General features: G+C 30.8%; 1 protein-coding gene and 1 long non-coding RNA gene across 3 annotated transcripts in view; one reads left to right on the forward strand and one right to left on the reverse strand.

The window, feature by feature from the left end:
- LOC128558933 (uncharacterized) overlaps positions 1-27,120 on the forward strand; it is a 33,742-nt gene extending 6,622 nt beyond the window's left edge. For both annotated transcript variants that reach the window (XM_053549266.1, XM_053549267.1), the window contains exons 3-9: positions 16,684-16,815; positions 18,704-18,824; positions 20,121-20,216; positions 22,036-22,113; positions 23,057-23,198; positions 23,597-23,793; positions 26,277-27,120. In XM_053549266.1, coding sequence (XP_053405241.1) covers positions 16,684-16,815; positions 18,704-18,824; positions 20,121-20,216; positions 22,036-22,113; positions 23,057-23,198; positions 23,597-23,793; positions 26,277-26,371 — 861 coding nt within the window. In that variant the 3' untranslated portion in view covers positions 26,372-27,120. The remainder of the gene's footprint in view (positions 1-16,683; positions 16,816-18,703; positions 18,825-20,120; positions 20,217-22,035; positions 22,114-23,056; positions 23,199-23,596; positions 23,794-26,276) is intronic.
- On the reverse strand, positions 14,189-23,062 carry LOC128558934 (uncharacterized). Its single transcript, XR_008371967.1, has 3 exons — positions 22,030-23,062; positions 18,154-18,350; positions 14,189-16,834 (listed from the first exon to the last, which is right to left on the reverse strand). It is a non-coding gene; the product is annotated as an uncharacterized LOC128558934 (long non-coding RNA).
- Positions 27,121-27,283: the final 163 nt, after the last annotated feature.

Here is a 27,283-nt window from a genome sequence, read left to right on the forward strand (position 1 = left end):
CTTATTTAAATAATTTGCAGGATATGGTTGATAAATATAACAAAACAAAACATTCTAGTATAAAAATGACACCAACCGAAGCTAGTAAAAACTTAAATAAAGGTACTGTTTACTTTAATTTATATGGTGATTTAAAGATACCAAAGAGTAAAGCAAAATTTAAAATTGGTGATCGAGTTCGCTTAAGCAAACTTAAAAGACATTTTGAAAAAGGATATACACCAAACTGGACAGAGGAAATATTTATAATTTATAAAATTAATAATACAAATCCCAGAACATACACTATTAAAGATTTAAATGATGAAATAATTCAAGGTTCATTTTATGAACAAGAACTTTTACCTACTACACAAGAAGTTTTTAGAATTGAAAAAGTTATTAGACGAGACTATAAGAAAAAAACAAGCTTTAGTAAAATGGAAAGGTTACAATGAAAAATTTAATAGTTGGGTACCATTTAGCGATCTTGAACAAATTTAATTTAGAAATAAAAAGTTTAATTATATAAATGAGTAATAAAAATCTTATTTCTAATAATAATGGAATAGAAACAATAGATCAATTAATTATTCACTTAACTAAACTAGCTGCTGCTTACAGAAAAAGTTATAAATTTTGCGGGAGAGTAAGTACCGGATTATATATTACAGCAGGTGTTTTTGGTTGTTCAGCTGCATTAGTACTTGTTCCAGCTATTCCTATATTTGTAGCAGTTGCTGGCGCTGTTCCATCAGTAATTACCATATTTACTAACAGACTAAAACTTGACGACAAGAAATTTATTTTAAAATCACATCATCAAAAAATAAAACAACTTATAACAAAAGCACATATCGGAAAAGTAAATAAAGAAGAAGAGAAAAAAGTTATTCAGGGTATTTTTACAATACTATTAGAAATGCAGAAAGAAAAAAATTATTCAACACCTCTTGAAATGCACATGAAGGAATTTAAACTTATCGGATATAAAAGTAAAAAAGAAGAAGAGCTGTATTAAATTTTACGTGTGTTTTTTAAAGATTTTTTTTCTATAAGTATATTATATATAGATGGTTAATAGAAAGGTAGATAGAATGATTATGCCAAAATTATCTAGCACTTTAGGAGAAATAATGAATCCAGATGAAAATTCATATAAGAAAGTTCTTAAAAGAAGAAATGTTATTAAATCAAAACTTGATCAAATAGCGATGAATATAAAAACCACGTCATTGATAAATTACAAAATGTTATAGATCCTTATCTTCGTAAAAGAACTTTATTTGAATGGGACTGTGGTTGTCTATTAACTGAAGAAGAAAATGATGAAAGATTATGTGATTGTCCCAGACCAAATAATTATCGAAACAATCCTAAAAAAGTTATTGTAACCGACTGTGATACTAATGAAGAAAAAATATATAGAAGCACTTACAAAGCATCTAAAGAATTTGGTATTAATGCTGGGTTAATAAAAATGTGTTGTGAAGGGACAAACCGAGTAAAATGTGGAATATCAAAAGTTAATGGAAAAAGATATAAGTTTAAATATTTTATTTCTTCTTAAAGATAATTTAAAACTTTATTTATTTTATTATTTTTTTAATTATTTTTTTTTATTATTTTTTGCTTGAAGATTTTTTTTCTAAATATAATATATAGATGGAAATTGAGAGATCTACAAAACAATATTATAAGAAATTTGAAATTAAAATTACATATAGACAAGATCCAAAGAATCAATTATATTTAACTATAAACGACTCTTATGAAATACTTAAATCTGAACTTAAAACTTTAAAAGGTATAAAAATAAACGTTGTTTTAAAAATAACTTTTGCAAAAATGGATAAAACTGATACAATATATAAATCAGCTTATTTTCAATCAAAGGCTTTAGAAATTATTAACACAAACGAAATAAAAAAAACTTTACATCAAGCTTTTGATGAAATAATAAATAGAATTGGTAATTGGATTTCTGAAGGAAGTGGCTGGAGAATAGAGTCAGTTGATGCTCATTATATAAATAGATATAAGTATAGTCCTTTGGCTGCTTCAAGTTATTTAGAATTACCAAAACCATTACAAAATTCAATGAAAGGATTAATAAATATAAAGAATGATGATAACGAATGTTTTAGATGGTGTCATTTAGCTTATAAATTTCCTGTTGAAAAAGACCCTCATAGAGTTTCAAAATATAAAAAACATATAAACGATCTTGATTATACTGGAATTAAATTTCCTGTTACATTAAATCAAATACCTAAAATAGAAGTTTTAAATGAAATATCATTTAATATATTTGGTTATGAAGAAAATAGTATTTATCCATTGTACATATCAAAATATCAATACGAAGAACACTGTGACATGTTGCTAATTACTAATGATAAAATAAATGATAAAATAAATGATAAAATAAATGATAAAATAACTGATTGTCACAAATTGACATACGGGCCTTATTTTATCTGTAGTGTAAATGCAGGTATTGCATCATCTTTTTGTAAATTTTTGAGTTATTGAGGTAAATGTCAGATTTCATGCATGAAATACCTCTCATATTTTTCTGTATTTCATAACTTAAATTTCCATGTAAATTTCATTAAATTCTGTTCAGTAATAAGAAAGTTGATATTTTATAAACTTCAGTAATTTATGTTTTTATCCCCAAAACCACTATAATGGGCCTCAAATTGTCAATTTAAATTCGCGCCAAAGTAGTTAGATTCCCCGGCTATATCGTGAATCCCGTGAAAATGACAATAGTCGGAGTCCACGGCTTAGCCGTGAATCCTATGAAATTTAGTATTTGGCGGGACATTACCCTTTAAATAGACTGGACTAGTTATGCCTTGGGCACACCACCTTACGACATTATAGACGAATCTATGTCTGAATTATTTTCTTGCTAGAAATATATGCTCGATCGAGCTTCTTCCGCCAGACGATTTTACCTGGTGATGTCATAACCCGGAAGTACAATGCCCGAGGTTCACTTGTCTTCACTCGCCTGGATGTGATATTCCCAGCGCAGAGCTTTCGTCCCATGGTTGTGCCGTAAACCGCAAAGACGATGATTTTTGTTATCCTCTGAAGTCAGCTCAGGGATGCAATCACCTACCACCATAGGGAGCCAATACGGAATCAACGTATTCACGGTTTAAAGGGACTGGATTTTGAGATATGTTTTGTTTGTGCTACTTAAAGTTCACAATTACATTAAAGACCTGTGTCACGTCAGATTAGAATGGACTATAAGAACTTTTGTATCTAGAGATACTGAACCTTTCTTTTTTTTTCTTTCTTATAATCAGTTTTTTTTTCTTTTCATATCTATTCATTGTTAATAATCATCTTATGTAAATAAATTTGTAAATATTGTAAAGGGTGTTGATTTGTTTTGATGGTTACTGTCGCCAGTACGGCCTTTCCTGTCACACTGATGATGACTGTAAACCCTCAAGAACTGTAGTCCAACATTATGTTTGGATAAAAGACTTTAATAGATTAATGAATAACAAAACAAAAAATACAAACAAGAAACACTTTTGTAAAAGTTGCTTACAACATTTTACTCAAGAAAGAATATTAAATGAACATATTCCAAATTGTTTAGCTATTAATGGTACCCAAGGTGTAAAAATGCCAAAAGAGGGAAGTAAAGTACAATTTAAAAATTATCATAAAGGTTTAGCAGTACCTTTTGTAATTTATGCTGATTTTGAATCAATAACTAAAAAAGTTTTAACTGCTTTACCATCAACTGAATCTTCATTTACTGAAGCATATCAAAATCATATAGATTGTGGTTACGGCTATAAAGTTGTTTGTTGTTATGACGATAAATATACTAAACCAACCCAGATTTATAGAGGACCTAATGCAGTTTATAAGTTTTTTGAAAAAATGCTTGAGGAAGAGGAATATTGTAAAAAAATATTTAAAGAACATTTTAACAAAGAACTAAGAATGTCTAAAAAAGATTCAACCGAATTTAAAAAACAAAAGTTTTGTCATATCTGTGAAAAAGAATATATAGAAGGTGAAGTGCCAGTACGTGATCACTGTCATATAACAGGAAAATTCAGAGGAAGTGCTCACTCAGAATGTAATATTAATTTTAGACTAACACACAAAATTCCTGTTATTTTTCATAATTTAAGAGGTTATGACGGTCATTTTATTATGCAACAAATAGGGAAATTTAAAAAGAATTAATGTTATTCCTAACAATATGGAAAGATATATGGCATTTATGATTTCTGACTTGGTCTTTATTGATTCATTCCAGTTTATGTCTCAATCATTGGATAACTTAGTAAAAAATATTCCAGAATTTAAATATTTATCTCAAGAATTTGATTGTGAAAACATTAATTTATTAAAGACAAAAGGTGTTTATCCATATGATTACATGGATTCATTTAAAAAATTCAAAGAAACAAAATTACCTTCTAAAGAAGAGTTTTATTCAATTTTAAATGAAACACATATATCTGATAATGAATACGAACATGCTAAAAATGTTTGGAATAAATTTAAAATTAAAACAATGGGAGAATATCATGATCTATATTTAAAAACTGACGTATTACTTTTAGCTGATGTATTTGAAAATTTTAGAAAACTATGTTTAGAGTACTACAAATTAGATCCTTGTCATTATTTTAGTAGTCCTGGGTTAGCTTGGGATGCAATGTTAAAAATGACAGGAATTAAGTTAGATTTAATAACTGATATTGATATGTATCTTTTTATTGAAAAGGGACTGAGAGGAGGAATAAGTTATATTTCAAACAGATACAGTAAAGCAAACAATAAATATATGAAAGATTATAATCCTAAACTTGACAGCAAATACATTATGTACCTCGACGCCAATAACCTTTACGGTTGGGCTATGTGTCAACCTTTACCCTCTGGAAACTTTAAATTTATATCCGAAAAACAATTCAAGAAATTAATTGCAAAAGGTAAAACTAACTTTATAGTTGAATGTGATCTTGAATATCCAAAAGAATTACATAAAACCCACAATGATTATCCTTTAGCTCCTGAAAAAATTAAAATACCAGATCAATGGCTTTCTGATTATAGTAAAAATATTAAAACAGAATTTGAAATAGGAAAAAGTAATGTAAAGAAGTTGGTTCCAACTTTAATGAAAAAACAAAATTATGTAGTTCATTATAAAAATCTTGAACTATATACACAATTAGGGTTAAAAGTAACAAAAATACATAAAATATTAACTTTTGATGAAAGTCCTTGGTTAAAAAAGTATATTGATTTTAATACTCAAAAAAGATCTAAAGCAAAAAATTCATTTGAAAAGGACTTTTTTAAGTTAATGAACAACTCTGTATTCGGTAAGACGATGGAGAATTTACGTAAGAGGGTTAATATTAAATTAACTCATGATGAAAATATTTTATTAAAATACATAGCCAAACCTTCATTTGTTAGTTCAACCATGTTTAACAAGAATTTATTTGGTATTCATAGAATAAAAGAAAGCTTGTTATTAAACAGACCTTGTTATGTTGGAATGTGCATTCTAGATTTATCAAAATATTTAATGTATGATTTTAATTATAATTATATTATGGAAAAGTACAAGAGTAATTGTAAATTATTGTTTACTGACACTGATTCATTATGTTATGAAATAAAAACCAAAGATGCATATAAAGACTTTTATAAGGACAAAGATTTATTTGATAATAGTGATTACGATAGTAATTCAAAATTTTATTTTGATAATAATAAAAAAGTAATTGGAAAATTTAAAGATGAAGCTGCTGGTGTAGTAATTGTTGAATTTGTCGGATTAAGAAGTAAAATGTATTCTTATTTATTAGAAAACGAAGTTAACATTAAAAAATGTAAAGGAATTAAAAAACTTGTTGTTAAGAAAACAATAGTTCATAAAAATTATAAAGATACTTTGTTTAATTCAACCCAAAGTAATCACACCTTTAAAGTTATTCGTTCTAATAAACACAATCTTTCCAGTTATGTTATAAATAAAACATCTTTATCATGTTATGATGATAAAAGATATATTCTTGATAATGGTATTGATACATTAGCTTATTCTTAAATTAATTAAAGTTTTTATTAAAGTTTTTATTAAATTATAGAACCATAAATTGTTAACTGAATATTCATAACGTTTAAAGAATTAATAGAAATAACATCATTTATTTTAAATTCATTTGCATAATTAATAGAAATAGATTCATTTTTTCTGTTATTTTTTACATGATAACTTTGAAGAATTACATTTTCTTTATTTTTTAGTTGTAATTTAGCTTCTCCTTTATCTAATTTAATTGCATCAACAAGAATAATTAAGATGCAATTAAAATTAATTCTTACATTATTACCATTTTGAACTAAACCAGGACTAGCATTTACAGTTTTCCATTGAAATAATCCACTATCAGTATCTTGAGTATAACATGTTAAAAACAATGGAGGTTTTCTTATTAATTGTCTTTCTATTTGTTTTTCTATTTTATTTACTTTTTCATTTATATTATTGAATATTCCCATTATATTAATTATTTCAGTTAAATTTCAGTTAAATAAATGTCCTTTTTAGTTAAAATAATTTATAATAGTTTGTTCATTTACTCTTTGATTATTAATTTTTAGTATTTTATACAATAAATCATACAACGGTACTTTATCTTGTAACATTTTAATGAAAAATAAACAATAATATCCGCAAAGCATACTTGTTTTGTCTTGATATTGAACATTGTTGTATTTTACATTTGGTATATACTTAATTACTTCTTTTGGTGGAGGAAGTCCAAATGGGTCAAAGTATATTTTACCAAAATAACAAACCCAATGTGTTCCAGGACCAACAGAGTCGTCCAAATTTATAATTCCACATTCAACCTTTTCTTTTAATTTTGGTAGACCTGTGGTCTCCGAGAGTTTCACTCTTGGTAAATTATTTCTACTAAATACATCCCTAAAGTTTTTAATTTTTAATTGTTTTACCCATTGTTCTATTTCAAAGTTAGATATTGGTTTGTTTATAAATTTTATTTTTTTTTACTATAGGAATTCGTCTGTAAGGTCTCCGTTGTGAATCAATCTGTAGTCCTTTTCCACTTAACAAAGATGTAATCAAAGGTATTCCTAGACTAGCAGCCAACATACCTAAAAAGCCACCGTCTTGTTTTTGTTTTTGTGTTAATTTAATCACTCCAGATCCTACTAGTTGCTTTCTTTGATTAGGTGTAAGATATGGTGATATCATATTTCTCTTATCATTAGCTACTGAAATCATACCATTTCCAAGTATTTTACTAACACCAGTACTGGCCAGTCCAGAAAGGGCTCCAATGCCTAGAGGGGCTAATATTTTTGGAGCTATTTTTGCTGCCATTGGAAGAATTGTTTTTCCTAACAAACCAGCCAAAGCTCCTAAAAATCCACCATTTTGACCTTGACTGGACATTTGTTTCTTTGAAATTGTAATTTCTAATCCCTTCTTATTTGCAACAGCTTTTTTAATTTGATTAATTTGTGTTTTTGTTAATAGTAAAGGGAAGTTTCCATGTAATTGTTCATGTTTTAATCTAAAATTATATGGAGTTTTGTTGTTGTAGGCACGGGCTAAATTTTTCTTTTGTCCATCTGTAAGGTTAATTTTATATTCAATATAATTTGATGACATTATATACTTTATATTTATTTTAATTTATATTTATTTTATTTAAACAATAGCAAGTTCATTTCCAATAGTATTTATTTCAACTGTTTCCTCATATAATACAATTGCGTAAACACGAATATTAGCTGCTGGTGGAATATTTAATTTAGCTGTTAATGTAATGTGTTTAGGGTCATCTGTAGTTACTTCCTTTTTATATTCCAAGTTAAAATGAATAAATCCAAACAAACTTTGAAAATTTGATCTATTTAAGAGACTTCCAGTAGTTTTGTTATTTTGTTTATAATAATAATTAATTACATCATCATATATTCTTGATATACTTGTGTATTCTGTTTCTGGATAAAAAACACCATTACCAACTTCAAGACGACAAGAGCTCAAAGTGCAATTTTCATTTGCTGCATTAATTTTAAATGTATCTAATAAATGTGGATTATGTTCTTGTGAATTACTTTTATCAGGTCGTTGTAAATAAACAAATACATGTTGTGGTTTTGTTACACCAGCCGTTATTCTAAAGGTTATATTAGTTTGTTGTGTGTCAGTTGATTGCGTCACCATTTCCCGTAGGTATGACCATCTTGCTTTTGTAAATCTTTCAGTAGTAATTAGATCAAACCCAAATTCATTGAAAATTAAACGTGGAACCCATAGAATTAATTTTGTTACAATTACTCTACCTGGATCAGCAGCATTAGCTCTAAAAATTAATTCATCATCATCTGTCAGCTGCAGTGTTATTTGAATTTGACTTGGAGGTAAAATATTAGTTTCTAAACCCTGAAAAAATGAATAATTATTTAATGGAATTTTAGCATTTACCCCATTACCACCCTGGATTAATAACTTCCTAGAAGCAAACCCCGAATTATATCCAGCTTGGGCAGGTCTGAGTTCAGTGCTAGCGTTAGTATCTAAATAAATAAACTCATTTGTTCCAGTTGATTTTGCATAATCCTCAGATAGTTCAACCAAACTCTTTACATTTATTACTTTGTATAAATTATTACAATCATATACAATTTTTCCATTTTGTTTAACCACTAACTGATCAATTAATGAAGCTGCATTATTAATTAAAGCAATTTTATCTCCATCAGCATAATTATTACCATTAGCAAGCTTATTTACTTTAAAACTTACTTCAAAATAACCATTAAACCAATCAAAATATGAACTTCTATCATTAATTGTAAAGTGATATCCGTTTTTTTTGTTGCCTAACATTATTTCCCAGGACAGATATTAAAGCTGTATCTAATTGAATAGGAGTTAATTCATATCTTTCACAATATTCTTTTGTTCTAAACATGTATATATTATATATTATTTTATTTTTTTATTCTGGTTTTTGTTTTAGTTTTTATTTTATTTTTTATTAAAGTTAAAACTTTATTTTTTATAAATTAATATGTTAATACGTTTTTGTTGAGCTGAAGTTCCAGCACGAGCTAAAGTCCCAGATCCTGACAATATTCTATTTATTCTCATATGAATATCCTCCTCCTCCTTACTATTTTTACTATTATTATTCTTTTCTTGTAATTCCTTAGCAATTAAATAACCAACTGCCGGAGCAGGTTTCTTTTTAAATTTTTCAACAATTTTAGCTGCAGCCAAATTTCCAACTTCTGTTCCAACCTTTTTTGTTCCACTTTCAAGTGCTGCTTTTCCTGCTGTTTCCAAAGCTTTTTTTCCAGCTGTGCTAATTGAAGATGCAACTCCGCTTGAAAACAATTTCGTTAAAGTGTCAAAGATACCTGTTCCGTGTATGATTTCTTCTCCTGTGTGAGCATCAACATAAATAAATATTCCTTTATTTTTATCATAAACTTTTTTGTACATTATATAAAACTAAAATTTATAATTTCATAATAAAAGTTTTAAAACTTTAGTTTTAATTAATTTCTTTAATATTAATGTAAAACTTGTTTCAACCTCATTAAAATAATTATTCTACCAAATACATCTGTAATATATATTCTAATTGAATTTATAATATATTTATTTAATTTCAGAATATCCAACTCTTTGGGGTTCTTTTGTAAATGGATAAGCTCTTGTTAAATCTGCAGTACTTAAAGCATAGATAATATCACTGAAATTACCATCAACAAGTGAATTATCAATAAGATCACAATGAATGTAAATTGTATCCACAGAGTTAGTTATATTTGGTGTTTTAGTTCCCCATTCAGTTTTGTCTATTTTTTTTTTCTCAAATCCAAGCAATGTATGAAAATTTGATATTTCCAAATCCAACTTAAAATTATCTGTAAATGAAATCAAAATCTTAAAACTACTTAAATCAAATTCCAAACTTATTGGAGCAATGTCTGATTTATTAAATTCAAAATCATCATTACTTATTAATGTTTCCCTAATATAATTATTAATATCTGTGTAACTGTAAGAACCATTTGTAAATATAATATCTTTCCAATCCTTACCATTATGATAACGAATTCTTTTATTGTCATATTCATCACTAATATTATGCCAAGAATAGGTCATAGTGTTAATACTATCCAAACCAACAACATAAGTTTTATTTTTATCTAAAATTAAAGAACGACTAAATCTGATTGTAAAATCACTCGGAGTATTTTTATTATCTTTAACTGTTTCAGAACTTAATACTATTTTTGTTCCATTTATATATAATTAAAAACTTTAATTAAAGTTTAAATTCAAGAAAAATAATTTTTATATAACATTTCATGTTGTTCTGGTAAAAGAGAATTCATTTTTAATAGTTCATCAATTATTCTAATACCTTCATTTTTTAGTTCTTCATTATTATTTCCAGCATTAATTGAACCACAAATTAACTCTAAGTCATTAACCAATTCTTCTGGATTACATGGACAAATGTCATAACCTTGTCCCCTAATTACTTTTTTAAATTTCATAGATCTTTTATTGATAGGTAATCCTGACTTTTCTGTTAATTCTTTAAATATTTTTCTTGAATGAATTGAATGTTTTTTGTTATTGTTATATCTTTTATTAATTAAATCAATTAAATCATCATCTACTTTAGTGTTAATTACTTCTTTTCCAGTTATTCTATCCTTAGCAATTAATTTATTTTGACCATAACGTTTATTTAAGTTAATAATTAAATTACCATAATGTCCATTTGGTGAAACTTTATATGGGTTATGATATCTTATTCCTTTTCCTGTATATTTTTTTGTTTCTAGAATATAATTGATCGTTTTTCTATATTTTTTATAATTTTCCTTCTTGGCTATAATTGCTTCCTTTTGCTTTAAATCAAGATCTGTTTTGTTTGTTTTTCTAGTTATTGCACCAGATTCATTACCCAATTTTTTTATTTCATCCGATACTTGTTCTATAATATCCTCTACTTCTTTCTTAGTCATTTTTTCATCAGGATTTTTAGATTCAGTGTGAAAAAAATCAAACACTTCTTGCGGTGTATAATATTGTTTTTCATCTAAAAGACCTAAATCAATATATTTATTAAAATTAACTGTAAATTCTTTTGGTCTTGCTCCCAGTTCTTCTAATTCTTCAATTGTATCTTTAGTTGTATCATCAGTTGTTTCAGTTATTCCCATCTTTTTTCTTCCATAATCTTCTAATCTTTTAAGTTCATCTTGAGAAACCCGTCCAACAGATTCATCTCCCCAATCTATTGGTGAAGCCGATTTTAAAGCTTGTTCTCTTTCATAATCTTTCAGTACTTTTTTAATTTCTTTTTCAGTAGGTTCTTTGTTTATTTCCCTGTATTTTTTATATTCCCTCGCCACATCTTCAGGAGACCATGTAATTGACGGTTCTTGGAATAGCTGTGGTACACCCTGGTATGTTTGTATGTCTTTCATTTCATCACCTAATAACGCTAATTGTTGTTTTATTCCAGGTAATGCTTTTAACTGACTTGATAATTGTTCTTTTTGACTTTCTATTTTTTCAGTAATTGGTTTATAAATTTCAGTGTACATATCCGATTTGTAGCTTTTCTTATTTTTTCTCTCATTATTTCTTCTCTAAGATCTCTCATCTTTTGCCCGACTAATTTTTTCTTATTATCATTTCATTAAGTTTTGATTGCATTTATATAATAATGTAAGATAATGTAAAATATGTAAAATAATGTAAGATAATGTAAGATATTGTAAAATAATGTAAAATAATGTAATATTATATAAATGGAAATTCCAAATTATGATACAAAAAATGATAAATCCAATAACTTTAAACAATTTTATCCTTTTATGCCAGATTCATGTTTTAGAATGTTAATATGTGGATCGTCAGGATCTGGAAAAACAAATACACTAATGCATATACTTCGAAAACCTCTTATATATTATGATAAATTATACTTGTATGCTAAAAACCTAGAACAATCTAAATATCAGGATTTAATTAACAACTTAAACCAAATTGCAAAAAAATTAAAGTAGATCCAAATGAAATACTTGAATATTCAGCTGATCCAACCAAAATTGAACCTTGTGAGAATCTTGAATCAGAAAAACAAAAAGTAGTAATATTTGATGATTTTGTATGTGAAGATAAAAAAGTTCAAAATGAAATAACAAAATACTTAATTCAAGGACGTCACAAAAACTGTTGTGTTATTTATTTAAGTCAGTCTTACTATAAAACACAAAAGGATATTCGGATTAACTGTTCACATTATATTTTATTTGAAAGTCCAGGTAAAATGGAAAATAATAGGATTTGTGATGAACAAAATATAGATCGTGATACTTTTGCTAATGTAACAAATCAAAAACATGATTTCTTATATATTGACAAACCAAGGAAGTTTTTTTAAAAAAAACTTTACTGGTAATATATAATAATTATATAATGGGAGTTTTTAATGATGTAAAACAAAAAAGTGAACCTGACAGTATAAGTAAAGTTAAATTTGATATTGATTTAAGTGATTATGCTACTAAAAAACAATTCAAAAAGCTTAAAAAGGAAACGGAATCGTATCTTCACAGAAATAAGGAACTTGATAACACAATGAACAGAGCATTAGATATGGGAGGTAATGAAATAATCAACCTAGGAAATCCAGATAAACCCAACGATGCAGTTTCAAGACGATTTTATGTTTAAAAAAGTTCAAAGTGTAATAGATGACTATATCTTGAAGATATCAAATCTATAAAACAAACACTAGAAGTAGAAGTAAAGAATATTGAAGAATTAACAAAGATTTTAAAAGAATTCATTATTAATTAATCAATTACAAGGTAAAATTGAAGAAGAAATGAAAGCTATGGTTGATTCTATTAAAGAACTTGAAGAGAAATCTGATTTTTACAGATGACAACATAAAAGAAGTATTTCGAGTTAATTTAAACATTTTATTCACCAAATTCAAAAATTAAAAGATAGTATGATTTAAACATGAAGAACTAAAAGACAAGATTATTGAAGCTGAGAAAAAAGTTACAAAATATGTATCAGTTAAAATCAGAACAGAAATAAATAAACTAAATACTGAAATGACAAAAGGGAATCAAGATTTACTCGATACATTTCAAATAAATTTGCAGAATATAAATCTGAACTGGAAAGGCAGCTTCACAAAGAGGTGATGATCATGATACAGCATTAGATAACCTTAAAAAAGAAATTAATTCTAAAATAGATGACTTTAAAAAACAACTTCGAAATTGGATTAGTATTGTTGACAACCGTCACAATTTAAAATATGCAGAATTAAGTAATATTACAAAAAAATTACAAGAAGATATTAATGAATTTAATAATAAAATTAAAAAAATAATAAATGATCTGGACTCTGTAGTTGAAATATCAGCTAAACAAGGAGAGTTAATTACTGCTAATACTGAAGCAATTAAGATAATTAATGATAAAATTAATGATAAAATTAAAAAAATAATAAATGATTTGGACTCTGTAGTTAAAATATCAGATAAACAAGGGAATCAATCATGCTAATACCCAAGTAATTACTGCTAATACTAAAGCAATAACCGCTAATGTCGAAGAAATTACCACTAATGCTGAAGAAATTACAAAAGTAAAAAATGTTTTCTTAAAACAAGAAACACAATTAGCTAGAAACAAAAGGGTGTTGTTGACAATTTATCTGCTTCTGAAGTTGCTACAACAAAACGAGTTGATGATTTAGCTGAAATTTAAATTTTTAAACTTAAAAAGAAAGACAGGAAAATAGAAAAAAGGGTAGAGGAAGTAAAACATGAAGTGTTTCTCTTTGAATACTATATAATCATACTTTTGATTACATACAAATGAAAAAGTATTTTGACCGTCGTGGGGCCTGGATACATTCAACATATAAAAATATGGCCGATCTGAACTATTTAAATATATTTGAAATAAGACCTGGAATTACCGTAGATTTTTAAAGATTTATAAACACAAACCAAGAATATAAAATAGATGTACTGGATATGCTTTTGAGTGGTGTGTTTATAGTCAGAAAACCGGAACTTATATAATAGATATTAAGATTTTATTAAAGTGTGCGAGCTCCCCGGGTGAACCGTATAAACCGACTAAAAGCCCAATATCACATTTTATATTTAGGTGGCGGAATGATAGGCCTCAGGATGATGTTTTATTTGATATATTTGATAATGTAAATATAACAGCTGAGGCAGCTGAGGACTTTGACACTGATAAGTTAATATCTATGTATAAGAAAAAAATTAAAATTTATCTAAAACAAGGAACAATGTTTGATATTCACCCGTATGACGATTCAGCATCTACAGAATTAACATTTATGCTTTTGATAGGTAGTTACATTAGATTCTACATATCGGATGAACCTATATCCTCTGGTAGAAGCAGACTTTTGGATTAAAGGGTTAATTAAAAGCTTATTTAAAGTTTTAATTACTATGTGTACCCTGATAATATACTTACTAATTCAAAATAAGATCAAATACATTACATTTTATTAATAAAAATAATCTGCCAAAGTTTTGCCAAAGTTCTGCCAAGTTGGCAGACACTGCCACATTGTTGTCTCCGTGGCAGAAATTTGGCAGAAATTTAAATATATATGTTTTATCAAATTTAAGTACATTAAATAACTTTGCCAACATTCTGCCAAAAGTTTGTCAAGTTGGCAGACATTGTCACATTGCTGCCACTTGGCAGGATTTTGGCAAATATTTGGTAGAAGTGTTTAATCATATTTTACTATAGGTTTTAACAATAATTTGTTAAAATTTGTTTTAAATTTGTTGAAATTGGTCAGCATTGATCGGTTTAGGTCAAGGGTTAAATGTTAAATTAGATTAAACTGCGCTCGCACAAACAATTACTATACTACTGGGACCCATGCCCAAATACTGGGTTCCATATTGGTAGCCCATACAGGTGCCGCGAGGGCGACCATATTGATCCCAATTATAGGCTTGCTTCGGATGTTATCTTTGTGGATATATCTTTATTCTCCTGAATCAGAATAGCTTAGTAGGGACAGGGATCTAGGATTAAAACCCAACAGAAGCGGAAATAACACTAATTACTGTTCAAGGGACGGTGTTTTTGTTACTTAAGTAGCTATATTGTAGCAATATAAGTAGTAAATCTTAATTCACTGTTGTATCTTGTATTTCTGTTTTATTGGGAGAATTTTAAATTCGAATTTTTGGTAAAAGTAGGCATTGTGAATTGATGTACAAATGCACTCAACGGGTACTTGTTACCGTAAAGCCATGATAAAAAACGTTATTGTTCCTTCTCTTGAGAAGGAATACTTAGGGCCGGTAAGTCACACTCGACTGAGCAAATGACCTCGAAATCTGTTGTCATTACGAGCTGGCCAATCAAACTCCTTGACCTTAGAAATATTCTCTGACGTTAAACATTTTATTTCCTAATTGAGGCGACTCTGACTGAATGCGTTCCACGGATAACATAGGATGATTGATTGATTCTTTTATTTCCTCCATTCTTGAAGAGCATAACATGTGTACAAACAGAAAGACATATATCAGCAAATTTACATGTAAACAACAAAATAAATATTATCGTTTCTTTCGAATGCATGGTCCGATATGTGAAAACAAACCCCATTGCGACTTTCTAATTATATTTAACAAATTCACGCAACATGTGGAATTGGATTGACCGGGTCAAATGTGTATAGCCAGTGTATTATTATTATACTGGATTATTATACCAGATTTATATCTTCATATATATATTTATATTTATATTCTTATTGCCGTATTTACTCCACTGAAAGTGGTAACGTATTTACTTTGGTGCTGGATTTAACAATTTATGTTGGCATTTATAAATACTAGACGGACGTATACAGTTTGTTTTATATTGTGACGGTCAAACTGCGGTGGCTGCAAAAGTCAGAAATTAAAAAGCAGCCACTCAGCGATAGTAAGCTTGTCTACATAAATACCTACTTGACATTTTTAGGCAGTATAAAACAGCATAGGTTTTTTTTGTACAGAAATAAACGCACTCTTTGTGCAAAATGTAACGCCCCCAGGTGCGCTTAAAATGTATGTAAAGTTTCTTCTTGTCGAAAGTCCTCACCTGATGGAACAATTTATTTCCAGCCGAGCTCACGGCAGGCGTCATTTACCTCCCCAGCATCCAGTCTAGACCGATACTGTTGGAAACAGTACCAAATTAAAGTAAATCACCCAGCACTGAACACTAGTCGGGATATCAGCCGCAACCGGGAATCGAACGCGGATCGCTGGCGTAGTCCAAACTGCTAACCACTGCGCCACTGACTCCCTGATTAAACGGGAGGATACGGAATGTCAATATGGTAGAATAGTCTTGTCCTTGTGTCCGATTCTGGGTTTCCGCACTTGATGACCAATATTTTAAACAGACATTGCAACCCAAATTTTACAAGATGATCATTATATATTTGTATAAATGTGCCATAGAAGGAACTTTCGCTATGCTTTAACTTGTATAATCAATTGTTTTTTATCATAATTATAACTTTTTTTGTAAAGCTGTTCCTACTGAACTGTGACTCGGAATTTGCTGCAATATTAGAAGAAACCCCTGTTAGCAGCCACGACGTGCTATATTCATCTCTATACGACGGTTGTACAAATATCTCCATGGAAACGGACGCAAGGGAGGTAAGCAGTCTTTGGTTTCCTATAAAACATATTTTGTGTCTAAGTTTATAACTCAGATGTTATAGAAATTATATAACAGCTGTGTTATGCCTTAGGCCGTCCTCGATTATAATTCGAATTTTATAGCTTTTGGTTGCCTGGATATGAAGCACATTTGAGGCGCGCCATGGGAAAACCGACATGCTGTTCGCTTTCAAAGCCTATTGTAATTAGAGAAACCGTTAGCGAACAGCATGGATCCTGACCAGACTGCGCGAATGCGCAGGCTGGTCTGGATCCATGCTGGTCGCAAAGCCACTATGTTGGTTTTCTCATAGCGCAGCTCATTTATAGGTACAATGGCAGTAATCGCAAATATTAGTCTGCACCTATTAGCCTGTACGCATGTATTGAGTGCATGATATACTGACTAATAAAGGTTAGGGTTAGGGTTAACCTATATTCAATGCGTATGTACGTTCGATGCCGACCTTGCCAGTCTATGCGTATTGTAAAGGCCATTTCCATGTCAGATATAATGTATAGAGGATGTAGACTACGTTATATATTTCCCCATTTTAGCTCGACTATACAAAGTATAAGGAGAGCTATCCTACTCGACCCGGCGTCGGCGTCGGCGTCTTTCCGCGTCGCAACCTTGGTTAAAGTTTTTTACACTTTCTCTTTTTTAAACTTATCTCTGTAATTACTTGATGGATTTGATTCAAGCTTGAAATACTTATTCCTCATCATCAGCCACATCATCTGACATAAGGGCCATAACTCTGGCACCATTTTTTCATGAATTATTCCCCCTTTTTACTTAGAATTTCAGGTTAAAGTTTTGGTGCACTTTCACTCTACCTCTGTTATTTTTGAATGGATTTGATTCAAACTTAAAATAGTTGTTCAGCAACATCACCCACATCATATGACACAAGATGCATAACTCTGGCACAATTTTTCATGCATTATTTCCCTTTTTACTTAGAATTTCAGGTTAAAGTTTTATGCACTTTCACTCTATCTCTGTTATTACTGAATGGATCTGATTCAAACTTAAACAATTGTTCAACATCATTACCCTTATCATATGACACAAGGTGCATAACTCTGGGACCAATTTTTCATGAATTATTCCCCCTTTTTACTTAGAATTTTAAGTTAAAGTTTTGATGCACTTTCACTCTGTCTCTGTTATTACTAAATGGATTTGATTCAAACCTAAAATAGTTGTTCAACATCATCACCCACACCATATGACACAAGGTGCATAACTCTGGCACCAATATTTAATGAATTATGCCCCTTTTTGCTTAGGATATACTTATATAGTGTTTTGTTACATTTTATCTTTACCTCTCTTATTACTTTAAGTTGATAATTTTGACATAGACTCAGGCTATTGTGCAATATCTTCATCCACAATTGGAGTCATTAAACACTCCAGTGACAGCTCTAGTTTCCTCAGATGTGCCCAGTTTCACTATCCAGTATCGAAATAGCCGAGCGCGCTGTCTCCTGTGACAGCTCTTGTTGTTGAAGCTGTAGGGTAACTTGAAAGTGAAAATAAGTAAGGTAAGGCAACAAGAATAACGTTAGAATAAAATATAAAAAAGCCTTTGAAATGTTCGTTTCCTAGAAATTTAATGACTCGTCAGAGGAATATTGAATTTTTGAATTTTCTTATGAAAAAAAAAAATCATTGGTGTAGGTACAGTAGGCCTAGAGAAAATTACATTTTTGATTACTTAATATGTTAATATACATTTTGTATTCTGTCAATATATTAATCATTGAACGGCAAATAAGGAATAATCTGCAATCGCTTTCATGATCATAAATAAACAAAAATATAAAGTTTGATGCAGTTGTGGAAAAAGTTGACAATTTTTATGCCACGTTTTAGGTGTATCTGGCCCATACAGAAGATATCGGTCCATTAGCCAGAGATTTGGGTGTAATGTTGACGGCAAAATTCACAGTCGGCGGGAAGGTAACTGAATGCTGGACAGATTATCATATACCAGGTACCTTTAAATGTTTGATACATTTGAGCCGTGCCATGAGAAAACTGATGGCGCGGCTCATTTATATATTACAGCATTGAAGAGTAACATGTGGGGCATTTGATACGATGGTCGTGAGTTCGAATTCTGATGAGAGCGTGGGGACTGCGACTATGATATCTAAAATTTCTTTACCGAGTTCCTATGCCAGTGAATATATATACATTCTAGGTTAAATTAAGAAATAATTTATAGCAAAAGACTGTTTTAACACTATTAATGCACGATAGACGGTTATACGTCGGGCGTAAAAATTTCGATAAAATTATTTGTACGACGTATTACCGTCCGAGTGTATAAATAGTGTTAGAACACGGTTTTGCTACGAATTATTTCGATTCTGATAGATCTATGCTCTTAATCTAAAACAGTAGATAAAATATAGTAGCGCTCTTTCATGGTCGCAACAAAAACAGCGACGTCATCGCACGTTAACGCGACGTCATTCTAGCGTAAGCGTGTTTTAACAGAAACAAGCATATTACAGTCTAAATTGGAGGTCCGTTTGAACTAGCTAGAGGCATTGCTACTCCTTCTCATGAGACACCAGCACTTGATTTTCTTCATATTATCAGAATGAAATTAGTTTGACCTAGGTTGAATACAAAATATGTCGATTTTATGTGACAGAGATACATATAAATGTGTTTATTTATATAGTGTCTCCATTACTGAGAAGGCCAGCCGATTTGACTTATGAGACACCTACATACATTGACCAGCATTTCTTCCCGATTCCTAGGTAAAGGGAGTAAGCGTATATAAATGTCAGTTGTAATATGCTTTTCTCTGTTAAAACACTCTTAAGCTAGAATGACGTCACGTTAACGCACGGTGACGTCAATGTTTTTGTTCCGACCAAGAAAGAGCGCTACTATATTTTATCTACTGTTTTAGATTAAGGGTATATTAGAATCGAAATAACGTATAGCAAAATCGTGTTTTAACACTATTTTTACACTCGGACGGTAATACTTCGTACAAATAATTTCACTCGGGCTGCGCCCTCGTGCAATTATTACGCCCGACGTATAACCGCCCATCGTGCATAAATAGTGTTACGACACACTTTTGCTGTACATTATTTCTTAAATATAGGCCTAACAAAAATATCCAGCAGCTGTTTGGTGCAAAGTTATAAAAAAAATAACGGGTGAAATACAGAGACGGGTTTAATCAAAGCCATTTGTTTCCCAGAACAGGCGGGCATAAATAAATGATAACACATTGTATTTTTTATTTTCATTTCGTTTGCAGGAATATTATCCGGGTCCAAGTTCTTCTTCAATAGTCATGGCATCATGGCAGGAGCCAACAACATTTATCAGAAAGGAGTCAACAGAAATGGAATTCGTAATTGTTCATGTTTTATCTATTTGAAATGGAAAGGTTCTTGTTAATTTCGTGCTTAGAGAGATTGCAAGTTTAGGTCAAACGCTAAAATTAACGAATATCATGTGTCGCTTCGCGGTTTACTGGTAAAAGTCAAACTCCAACGCAGTGATCTCCCTTGCCACTTCGCTCATTGATCGAAACGGCAAGGGAGATCACTTCGTTGGAGTTTGGGTAAAAGTAAGGATCCGTAATTACGTATGTTTGCGATTTCGCCATTTTTCGGATTTACGGAAAGACATGTGCATGTTGAACTACAAAGTAAAAGACCGAAGAATGCCACACAGGTTAACGCAGGTTAACGCACGGAAATTGCCGAGTGTTATTACGGGTCTTCTTGTAATGATGATCGGTGAAATCGGTAATTTCTGTTTGGTTCCGAGATTGCGATTTAGATACGGACTCGCACGGACTGCCCCGGATGGGCTTACAGCTGAGTTCCGGATTCCAATCCCCTGACGGGTTTTGCGAATTTTTTACGTTACATCTCTAATGCAGTCGTAACAGAACCTAAGTAAACTTATAATAACCGGAATTAAACTCATCCAAGCCCATCCGGGGCACTGTGATTCTAGCTTTAGTGTTTACCAGTGAACATTCTTTACATATAAATAAATACATGAAATAAACAAGAGCTGTCCGTAAGACAGCGCGCTCCACTATTCGGCGATTTGACAGTAAAATGAATATATGTCTCAATAACAGACCTCTACTTTAAAAGGAAAATACACCAAGGGGCATAATTCTGTCAAGAACACAAAGATATATTTTGAGTAAAGTCATTATCTTATAAAGTACCAAAGTTATGTCCAGAAAACGAAGTTTGTTAAAAATATTTAAGTATGAAAGGGGCATAATTTGGTCAAAAATACAAATCAGAGTTATGGGGATTGTTACCACACATGCAGATAATGATGATACATTTTAAGTTTCAAGTCTTTATCTTATATTGCATTAAAGTTATATCCAGAAAGTGAAGATTGCAAAAATCTTTAAATACAAAAGGGCATAATTCTGTCAAAAATACAATTAGAGTTATGGGATTTGTAACCACACATGCAGATGATAATTATAAAGAAATATTTTTAATTTCAAATCATTATCTTTTAAAGTACCAAAGATATGTCTAAAAATGAAGCTTTCGAAAAAATTTAACATGAAAATAATTCCAAGTATAACAACTTTGTGACCTTGACCTTTGGTATAATGGGCCCAGCCCCTGCACATACTTGGTTTGTATGCTGAACAATATTTATTTGAACTTACAGTAAGATATAAACAATAGTAACAAAGATATGACAGAAAAACAAAGGTTGCCGAAAAACTTTAACCTTAAAAATAACCTAGATATAACGCCTTGGCGACCTTGACCTTGGGTATAATGGACTCAGCCCCTGTACATACTTTGTTTATATGCTGGACAATGTTTATGTAAAGTTACAGTAAGATATAAGCAATAGTAACAAAGATATGACAGAAAAACAAAGGTTGCTGAAAAACTTTAACCTTAAAAATAACCTAAGTATAATACATTGCTGACCTTGACCTTGGGTATAATGGGCTTAGCCCCTACACATACTCTGTTTGTATACTGGACAATGTTTATGTGAAGTAAAGTAAGATATAAGCAATAGTAACAAAGATATGACAGAAAAACAAAGGTTGCCGAAAAACTTTTAACCAAGAAGGGTCACGTCAACGCCGACGCCGACGCCGGGGCGAGTAAAATAGCCCCCCTTTTCTCCGAATAGTGGAGCTAAAAAATCATTTTTACTTTCAGCACGTAAGTTTATGTGCCGGTCGTTGATGGGAATTCGAGATGCAGCTCAAGCAGTAAAACTACTCCAAAAGCAGCCAGGTGGGTACTTTGGAGGCAGAAAACAGTTTTCAGAGCTTCTCGGCCTAGAGTCGCCTGCCCAACTTTCAAAACCTCACACAAAAGTCTGTAACCACACACCTGAAATAAAGATATTGCAACATTAACACGCCTGTATGTCTACCGTTACAAACCATCTGCAATACATCTCTAATACCTAGTTTTCTGTTTACAAGACCTGAATTTTGTGCTGTCCCGGTCGCGGAAACTGATGACGACAAAAGCTAAATTTGCCAATTTTTAAATCGCTGCAGACAATTTCCTGCAAATGATAGTCCCAACTGCTACACGGTTTCATACTTCGGAAACAATGTAAAATCTGAAAATAAGCTCAAATATATGTGCCGTCCGTACCGTTTTTTCACTATTCCAGTTTCCCCGAGGACCCTGCTAAAATGACAACTCCACTTTAAGCTAGCTCAGTGGAGGCATGTATTCGCATCTGCAAGTCATTACGTTATAATTTCCAGATCAAGGCGACTCAACTAATTTTCTTGAAATAAGTGAAACTCATTTCTAGCCACTGAAACTTCAATTCTAGCAATTATTATCTTAAAGTTGAAATATGCACTTCAATCCGTAAATTGCCTCTTATTTGTAAATTTGACCTGGCCAAATCGACACTAACTGCTGAAAAGTGTTTACTGCCTCCTTTACTACGCTTTGTGTTTCTGGAAGAATCCCACGCATGTGAGATTATCCAGAAATCTCTTGGTAGATCCTTCATTACAGATAGTGTTTCTAAATACGTTAAAAACAAATTTAAATGTTCCATTTTTAATCAGAACGCGTAAGCAGTGCATTAACGGGTAAAAATTAATATATAAAGTGACTCTAAAATTTCAGGGAAATGCAAAACTCGAGTCAAGTTATTAATGTACTTTTCTAGCAGTTAAGTTTAAAAGACAATGTTTTCCTGATTCAGGTATTGCGACAGCTTACTGTTTCCAGTACCTGCAGAGAACGTGTAATGGAGTAGAAACTACTGTAATTGAAGTAGCAGGAACGTCAGACGGTAGTCACGTGACCGTTTTCAAACCTAAAGGATATTATCACCATTGCAACATGTATGTCCTTTTTTTACATGCCCAAAACTGAAAGAAAGCCAGTTAACAGCGTGTTGTGTGCTTAACCTACAGACTCTTGAAATACAACTACCGTCTTAGCCAAATAACAAATACATTTTCATGAATTCAATTTTACTTGACGTAGATTTCGATATATCATACTGCTTTTCACGATGGATACTCTCCTTGTAATAAAAAATATCGCAAAATAGGCCTGCTTCATTTTGAAATATTTAATACATTTTATAGCCTGAATACCGTTAGCTGAATGGTAACACTGTCTGCATAATAGTCAAAACAATCATCCATTTATTCATTTAAGAGGTACTGCTTCTGTTAAAAGAAAATGTTTATCTGTTTTTTTTTTGTACGATCAAGTTCAGATTCTACTGTTGCAGGTTTCAACATTTGCACCACGAATGCCACCCCGAGGAGAGCTCTGTACACCGAGCTGCGGTTATTTCGCAGTATGTCAACAGAGGACAAACACGAACGAGGAGACACTTGTTGAGTGCAATATCAAATCGTCAAGATACAAAGTTTCCAGTTCATCGAAACGGACAATACCCAGATTACCTGGCGACTGGGTCAACGGGTATGTTTAACAAATTAACACTATATTCCCTTCAGTATTCATTGTGTTAGTGTCGTGTATATTCAGCGACATGATACAACATTCATAATTTGATAAGCACTTACTGTAAAAGTTCGTACTTCTATACTGTAGATTTGATAATTTTCGTGTAGATTTATTTGAGTGATTTCGTGCTCATCAGCCTTATTCACGGTGCAAAGAATATGGAAACCGTTTGTGTTTTAGTACATGATGAAAATTAATATTCGCGAATATTTTAAGGGGACGCATATTGCTACATTCACAGTTCATACAGAAATGCGGAAGGGGTGCATATTCAAGAAATCGATGGTGGGAAAATAAAAAACATATTCCTAAACTGACATAATACTGATGGACACCTGTAATATTCAGTATTTTGTGGATAAGGATGTGGTACTATGAATGTAATAGGAAAACAGAGGTCTTTGTGAAAGTACATTCAACACAAAATATTAAGCTTTTGTATAAGGAAAAAACAGGTTTTTTTACAATAACAGTGTTCCAAATAATGCTGAAGGGATGAGATTTTCTTTCTAACATACCAGGTTTGCTTAAACATGTAAAAATTTAACACCACGTCAGTTCATTTCGGGATGGACGCCATATTCCTCATTGATAAAAAATGTAAACAAACAAATCAGAGTAGGATTAGCATTGCAAGGGCATAACATGACATTCTACACAATGAATACCTTAGAACAGATATCTAAGATGCTACACAGGTCAGGCGGGTTAAATGCATAATGTCGATCACTTGAAATTCATCTTGCAAAGGTGGTTAATTTTAGTTTATTTACATGGTTTTTAATTTTCCCACGACTTCTCGGCGATTCACTGCAAATGTATTACTGCGCCGGACGAAAGGTAACTCTAATAAACAACGGGAGACAACTTAGGTGTCAGCACGTGTACGATTTTTAAAAAAACATGTCGATGATTATAATTTCTCATCAAATAAGGAATCCTATTCAGATATTCGTCTTTAATATTAGAAAATTATTAATTTCTGTGGACATTTGTCAAAAAATATTACTTATAGTGGACTACTTTGCGCATCAAACTGGTTTCCGCTTCAGTTGTGAGGCACTTCTGTTATACTTTTTGACAACAATAACAAAACACAAAATGAATCAATAAAGTCACTTATAAACCGACTGCTACTTAAGTCAGTGTAAGTAAAGTTGTTGTTACAACATTATACATGTTCGTTACGTTATGAGATAAAGTTTATCTTGAACAGCATAATCCATTAATTACGTTTAGATGATATTGCATTTACAACTTATTTGACCCCGTTTTTTACGTGAATGACAGCATTCTCGTGCAACTCGTGCAAACAGAGTTATGAAAAGTATGGTGGAGAATTCAATGACAAATTATAAATGACATTAAAGTGAGGATAACTGTATATTCGTCCAGGTTTGATCATTGACATTCCTGCTGTGTATTAGTAACTTTTGTGAACAAGATTAGAATGTTACTTTTGCACATATACACATTGATTGGACCTCTCAACCAAATTTCATACCTTATTTTAGGGATTTTTAAGACAATACATTTTCAAAAGTTTGTTGAATGTGTTTTGATATTTAAGTGCATTGTAGTTCATGAATACCAAGTTAAAAATTAATAATGGCAACATTTCTAGGCCTTTATTGTAAGCCACTAGACTTCTGTAACGATAAATGTTTAATGTATTAAGGGGAATATACTCTTTTAGTTTTGGAATGTGGCATTCCTTGACCACCGTATCTTTTCTTATGCACTACTTTGTAAACAAACTAGATAATGTGTTTTAGCTCACATATGCGAAATGAAAAGCAAGACAGTGAACTTATTTCACATTCTTTCTTTAAATTAGAATCTGTAGGACATTGATAAATGTTTGGACAAGGTGAAGCACTATTATTTTCGCACCAAAAAATCTTAATTGTTGACTTTGAATGTACACAAAAAGTCTTATGTAATTCAACAATAACTTTCTTGTTTCAGTTTTTCTCATTTTTATTTTAGTGAGCAATCCTTTGTGTACTTATAACAGTTGAAACAGTATTCATTTCATTTACCAAAACCTTGTACTTTTTTGCAGGTAAATTTTATAATACCCCACCCACTTTTTTCTGATTTCAAAGTATGCGTCCCCTTAAATTCGCGAATGCCATTATTCGCGAAAACTGGCGAAAAAAAATGCATTGCGAACATTACCCAGTTAACAGTAATATCTTTATACCATCTCTAGAAACAGTTAGAATGACGTATAATATGTACCCGGATCTTGGAAAATAAAGCCGTCATTTATGTAAAACCCTGTAACGAAGTTATTTGATCGAACAGTAAGTCAGGTAAATGAAGAATCATTCAAGTTTTTCACTTTTCTAGTCATAGTTTTACAAAGAAATATGTACATCAATAACGCTGTTAAATGATACAACATACATTCATTATTTTGTTTTATATTCCAGGAATTTTTGACGTAGCTGCAGGGACGATGGAAGTGTATACTGATATTCCGGAGACCTCGCAACCACAGCATGTGTTCAAAGTGCCCAAATCTTAGTTTGTTTTCTACCTTAAATAACACTAATGCATAATAATAATAATAATAATTGCATAATAATTGCATAATAATAATGATAATAATAATAATAATAATAATAATGATGATGATGATGATGATGATGATGATACTGATAATAGAGATTGAGAGTTGGGCCGCAGGTTTATGTATTTGAAACTAGCCTCATAACTCTTATATCTGATTGGTTGTTTCAAAGCACAGTCTGGCAAGATTTTATTCAATCTTAGACTGGTTTCAAAACTCAGTTTCATATGCATAACGACTGGATTCGAAGGTATAAAACTGAATTACGAGACAAGTTGTTTTGAAAGCACAATACTGGTATTGACCATTAGAAGGATTTCATTGGAAGGCTGGTCTCAACACTCATTTTAACAAACTGAGTATTGTTAGAGAACTGTCTCTGTCAGCGAATTGCAGAAGTTTTGTTATCTCAGGTATATATGTTCAAATTGCTAGCAAATTACAGATATCTAGTGACACTTTTGCTTCTTATGCATACCTGTGTGCCATACAGGATGTGTATTATATTTACATGTTTATATATAATGATAGTGCAATGATTTATATGTTATAAAGGTTATTTAGTCTCAAAGTCTTACATATATTTTAGCTTTGTGTATTGATAATGTCATACTTAGCAGTGGTCTGGTGACTTGCTTTGATTTTTTTTCCAAAGAAACAACATGGTTTGTAGCATACCAAAATAAAGAGGAAAGATTATGCTATACTATGGTTCTATTTGAATAAGATTTTACGCATAAAGATTCTGTTATGATAAAAAAATATGTAGAACTCTTTTCTACAGACTGCTAATTTTTGTGCAATTTACTTCGAAAATAAAGGAAAACAAGCACTTCAAATTTTGAGTTTCTGGTCTGACAAAAAGAA

The sequence above is a fragment of the Mercenaria mercenaria genome, chromosome 8, assembly GCF_021730395.1.
Source record: "Mercenaria mercenaria strain notata chromosome 8, MADL_Memer_1, whole genome shotgun sequence".
NCBI lineage: Eukaryota > Metazoa > Mollusca > Bivalvia > Venerida > Veneridae > Mercenaria > Mercenaria mercenaria.